The sequence below is a fragment of the Erigeron canadensis genome, chromosome 8 (assembly GCF_010389155.1).
Source record: "Erigeron canadensis isolate Cc75 chromosome 8, C_canadensis_v1, whole genome shotgun sequence".
Taxonomy (NCBI): domain Eukaryota; kingdom Viridiplantae; phylum Streptophyta; class Magnoliopsida; order Asterales; family Asteraceae; genus Erigeron; species Erigeron canadensis.
This window is the reverse complement of record NC_057768.1, coordinates 46,405,845-46,411,729: the sequence shown is the minus strand read 5'-3', so window position 1 is coordinate 46,411,729 and position 5,885 is coordinate 46,405,845. Positions and strand designations below refer to the sequence as shown.

The window sequence follows — 5,885 nt, the reverse complement described above, 5'->3', positions numbered from 1 at the left end:
TTGAAATAATATATATCGTATATAATGAACATATGCAAAAAACTCTCAATAATCTTTAATAAGTATGTACTAGATTTATTTTTTAGCTTACATCTCAGAAAGTAAATCGATAAAGCTGATCGAAAACTATATCATCTAATAGTTCGTATATATATATACTAGTCATAGTACCCGTACGATGTACGGTAGCTATATAAATCGTATCATAAAGAAATTTGAATATACGTTTTTACATGATTCGTGATTATGAAATAAATTAATACTATAATAATAGTATAATATAATATATAATATAATAATAGTAATAGTAAAATTAAGATATACGTATGGCATTACCTGAATTAATATTAATGCACTAAAAATAAAATATAGTTGATTCATAACTCTTATTCTAATTCTAGTATGATAAGATTAATTAATTAATTTTATACTAATTCTAATTATATATGAATTCTAAAAAGTAAATTTTTTTTTATAATTTTATTAGACTAAAAAGACACGTGTTGCTTAAATATTGTGCCATGTGTCTAATAAAGAATGTCACAATTCTGTTTTAGTATATTGGTAGATGTTTTATAAAAAAAAAATACTATGAATTGATGTAGAATTTTAATTAACAACAACAAAAGAAAGTATAGATATCGTACGTGTGATGAATTATAATGATAAATCGTTGTAGAATTTTTAATTAACAATAACAAAAAAGTATAGATATTGTGTGATGAATTAATCATTTATCAATAACTTCATTGAGAATGCAAATTGAAGAGTGATTCATTCCTTTTTATAAATTTTCGATTTAAATAAATATGTCGGCAACAAAAGCATGTTTTAACTTTTAATAATATATACCCAACTTTCAAAATAATAATATTCAAGATTTTTGTGTTAGAAGATATGCTATCATTGGTTCTGTTCACACTCAACCAGTCGAACGGTATTCCCCCTCGCACTTTTACCACAAATATCCATTACATCCAACATATAATTATCAGTCTCGTCTTCAAGTCTATTAAGACTTTTGTTAACGAGTCATGACATCTGCAAAATGGCACTTTTAATAATCTGTCTATCCTGAAATTTATCTTTTCAACTTATCAAAGTATAACAAAAAACTATACGGCGTGTATCTAATTTGTCATGGTTTTCTCATTATATTTATATTCGACTTTGAATCCGAATTTGGAACTTAACGGAATATTCTTTCCGAAGTTAGTGATACGACAGTAGCAAGTCTTCATAGCGTGACCTTGGAGTACAACACATATACTCCATAAATATGATTAATATGATAGACATTAATTAAGTATTATTGGACCTAGCTAGCTTCATTGATTTGATTAATAATTTGTTGTATTAATTAATTCATTTTCAATTTAGAGAATGAACACGGTTTTGGCAACGTCATTTTAAGAAGCAAAAAGTAAAAAGAGAAGCTTCTTGGCGTGCCCACCTTGCTTCTTGGAGTCGACCATCATCGCTTAGCCACAAAGACATTAAAATTGACACAACTTCACTCCTTCCTTTATATAATTACATTCATATATACAGGATACACTAACCTCTTTCTATAAATACATACACCACATCATCAATGGATAACCAACAAGAAGAAGAAAACCAGAACCATATCAAGAAAAGAAAACTTGAAACAACAACTATGGAATCAGAACCAAAAGGCGAGATTTTCGTGTTACCGTTTTTCGGCCAGGGGCACTTGTTCCCAGCTATGGAACTGTGCAAAAACATATCATCTCATTCCTACAATGTCACTCTAATTATCCCAACTCATCTTTCGTCATCTGTTCCATCCACTTTTGCCACCCAATCATCTTTCATTCATGTGGCCGAGATTCCGGTTGCGGCCTCACCACCCGATTCCGGATCCGAAAAAGAGGCCCCACCACATCCTCATCGAGGGAGCCCACTTGAAGCCCAGAATAAGCAAATGGGTGAAGGGATCAAGTCATTTATGTCATCTAGACAGGATGTACCATTGCCCACCTGTGTTGTCCTTGACGTCATGATGAGCTGGAGTAAACAGATTTTCGTTGATTACAATATTCCTGTGGTGTCGTTTTCGACTTCTGGTGCGACTTCTTCCGCTATGGGTTATGGGCGATGGAAGGCCAAGATCGGTGATATCAAACCGGGCGAGATTCGTGAGCTTCCCGGTCTACCGACTGAAATGGCTGCAACTTTTGATGATCTAAACAGAGGTCCTAGAGGCAGGGGAGGGCCCGGATCGAGGGGCGGTGGACGGGGGGGAGGACGTGGTCGTGGTCGTGGAGGTGGTCGTGGAAGGGGTCGGCCCGGACCAGATGACAAACCAAAGTGGGTGGATGATGTGGGAGGCTCGGTCGCCTTACTTATCAACACTTGTGAGGATCTTGAAGGTTTGTTTATTGAATATATAGCTGAACAACTCAAGCTTCCGGTTTATGGAGTTGGGCCGCTACTACCCGAACAGTTTTGGAAATCAGCCGGTTCGTTGCTTCATGATTCCGAGATGAGATCGAATCACAAGTCGAATTATACCGAACATGAGGTGATCCAGTGGCTGGAAGCGAAACCAAGTGGATCAGTCATCTATATTTCATTTGGGAGTGAGGTTGGACCGTCTATTGAAGAATACAAAGAACTAGCTAAAGCCTTGGAGGAATCAGATCAGGCTTTCATTTGGGTGATCCAGCCCGGTTCAGGTAAAACCGGCATGCCCAGATCATTCTTGGGGCCGGTTAATACCGATAGTGAAGAAGAAGAGGAAGGGTACTATCCTGAAGGTTTAGACACCAAAGTTGGGGGCAGGGGTTTGATCATTACTGGCTGGGCACCACAGTTGTTGATTTTGAGCCATCCATCTACAGGCGGATTCTTATCGCATTGTGGGTGGAACTCGACTGTAGAGGCGATAGGCAGAGGGATCCCGATCTTGGGATGGCCGCTTAGGGGTGATCAGTTTGACAATGCAAAACTGTTGACTACCCATCTTCAGATAGGATTCACTATGTCAAGTGTTGATGGAAGGCAAGGAAGATTCAATAAGGAAGATATAGCAGCAGGGATTAAGAAATTAATGACTGATGAAAAGGTGCATAATCAAGTAAAGAAACTTGGCAAAGAATTTGAGGGTGGATTTCCGGCGAGTTCAGTGAAAGCATTGGGTGCTTTTGTCGAGTTTATTAGCCAAAAAGCAGCCTGAAATGGTTCACTAGTAATCGGATCCGTGTATGCTTTTCGTGGATACCACGTGTACCGTGTATGAACATCGTCATCTATGTTTAGTTTATAAACTTATAAAGATGAAGGTTTTGAGTTTCGTCTACTAATCATACTTGAGTTTGAATTTTTCAAAGTTGTTCTTTTAAGGAAATGAAACTGTCTTTCCTATATTTTGTTTCAGTTTTCATTGTTGATTTCATTATCTCCGTATGTGGAAGTACCCAGCTGAATTGGAGTTTAAATATACCAAAAACTTACTGTTACAACTGTGTATTCAAAGGCTTGAAACTTTTTTGGTTGATCCAACAGTAGAAGAACCAATTATCAATATCAACCTCCAAAATAACATACAGATCTCTCAATTAAAAAAATATGCTTCATTACGTAAGCTAATAACCATATATACATTCATTTATTGTTGTGTTTGTGATCAATTATAATTACAAAAAAGGAATAGGAAACAACACGCTTTGGCCTAACAATATCCATGTGTATTGTTAAACCAATCACAATGTCTCAATGTCAAACCAATCATGTCGATGCTTCTTTTATTGTGACTGAAAACGAAGTTTTACATGCCAAAAACCTAACTGCTCATCTTCCAATCAAAAAACCATGTAAGCCAAATTCGAGCAACTCTATCCTTTCAAAAATGTATTACAAAATGTATTGAGTAAGATTCAAGAATGATCAGAGAGAGCATTACCAAATTCATTGCATACTCAAATATTTAGCATTCAAGTCTTGGGCCTGTTGCACTACATACAAAAGCAAGTTTAGCAACACAGATCTTTTAAAATGACAAGCACTAGCAAAAAAAACTCACCCAAGAATTCAAAGCTAGACACATGTATTAAGCATATAGAGACCATTTAAAAAATGGCAAACTTGTGTACATAAGTTTTAACTGCACGGTACATTGGTACAACCCTCCATCGTAAGAGATAAATATATCAACCCTTGTTATTGCAGGCATCAAACAACCTTAATCTCATTATCAACTTGTACAATTGTATCACATCTTCCATATGTTTTTCCTACTCTGTCCAAACTAAAAAAAAAAAACATACTATGTCATATTCTTGTAGCTAAATACCAATTGAAGAGCATGCTGCCTGTACTGGATAGTGCATGTAATGTGATGTCAATATATATGAGAATCTATTAAACGAGACCTAAAAGCATGCTAGCTCTTAAAATATAACATATGGATTAAAGATTAAGGAGATACCACTTACATTTACCATTTGCAACTACTGCTGACAGATTATAGATTGAAAGAGAACTGATATCACATCCCCTGCAAAATATTAAAGATAGATATGAGTATGATATGGAGATGCCATGTGAAAACTGAAACAATCACAGTAGTTAGACATGACCATTAATAATGTTTTATTTCCTAATCAGATAGAGAATATGTAATCCACAATGAGCAATAACACATGCTGCTCCAAACCACCAAGACAAAGGAGTATCATGAGCATGCACACCAAATGGCAAATGATCAAGATTCAAGAGTTAGTTTGACATGAATTCAAGCAATGAGAGATGCTTTCCCATCATGAATTCAAACAATGAGAAATGCTCCGCCAAAATGGCCATTATCAAACACCTTGTATGCACTTTATCAAACACCTATTCAGAATGATACATCACATATAAAAACACTGGTAATGCCTAATTAGTACTTAAGTTTAATTATTTTTGAAAGAAACATATAAACAGCATATAAAGCAAATTTTCACAATTCAATCTATCAAAGACATGTAAATGGTCAAACCTAATAATAGGAATGCATCAATCACCATTCCCTCACAAAGTTACAAAACAAATTAAACCATTTACTTTCATTTGTCATTATTATCTTGTGAAACTCATTTCTGTTGGTCACTAGGAGGTTGCTGCTGCACTGCAAAAGTGCAAATCCCTTGAAAACATGTCGTACAGACATGGATCAAACTTAATGCAAAGAAAGAAGAATTGCTGGTACTTCAGAAGCACGACAAAATGAATAAGATAACAAGTTTGAAACGTTATTTGTACTTAAGTAGCTATGTTAAAGGATTGAGAATTTTGAATGAAGGAGATATAGGATATCGTAGACATAGAATACTACTTTAAATGACCCTGATATTTAAAGAAGATGGTTAGTTACTACACAAAATTAGTCGTGCCTAAATTAATTGGGATATCGTAGACATAGCATTGAACCTTACTTCTGCCACCTCATTTATCATTAACAACATGCGAATCTCCATACGTACAAACTTTGTACGTGATGATCTTGCTGTTCTTGGAGAGGCTCTAGATAAAAAAGTCACGATGTCCACATTTTGTTAATAACCATTGGTTTGCTGACAGGTCGTTTACTTCTTCAGGTTATATTATACCTTTTGAAGTACCAGTTAGAGCTTCTGCATATGTTGGACAGCTGTTTGGGGTAGGATGAAACTTGAAAGTGCAGTGACCAGTAAGACATGTGTCGAACGATACTGAGTGATGAAGCTTCTGAGTTATATAGAGTTTACTTCTTTGAAATAACTGACAGATCGAAGAATACTAAATTTCAATAACACAACCCTGCATTCATGGAGTCTGTCCCTCAGCCTGCCTTCACCACTACTCCGTTCACATTCACACTCCATTTCAATGCCACATTG

At 35.6% G+C, this 5,885-nt stretch overlaps 1 protein-coding gene across 1 annotated transcript; it reads left to right on the top strand.

The window, feature by feature from the left end:
• The first annotated feature begins 1,521 nt into the window (after nt 1-1,521).
• On the top strand, nt 1,522-3,402 carry LOC122579114 (beta-D-glucosyl crocetin beta-1,6-glucosyltransferase-like). The gene has a single exon (XM_043751221.1). It carries the CDS (start codon nt 1,595-1,597, stop codon nt 3,200-3,202), a length of 1,608 nt encoding a protein of 535 aa, XP_043607156.1. The 5' UTR covers nt 1,522-1,594; the 3' UTR covers nt 3,203-3,402.
• The last annotated feature ends 2,483 nt before the right edge of the window (nt 3,403-5,885 follow it).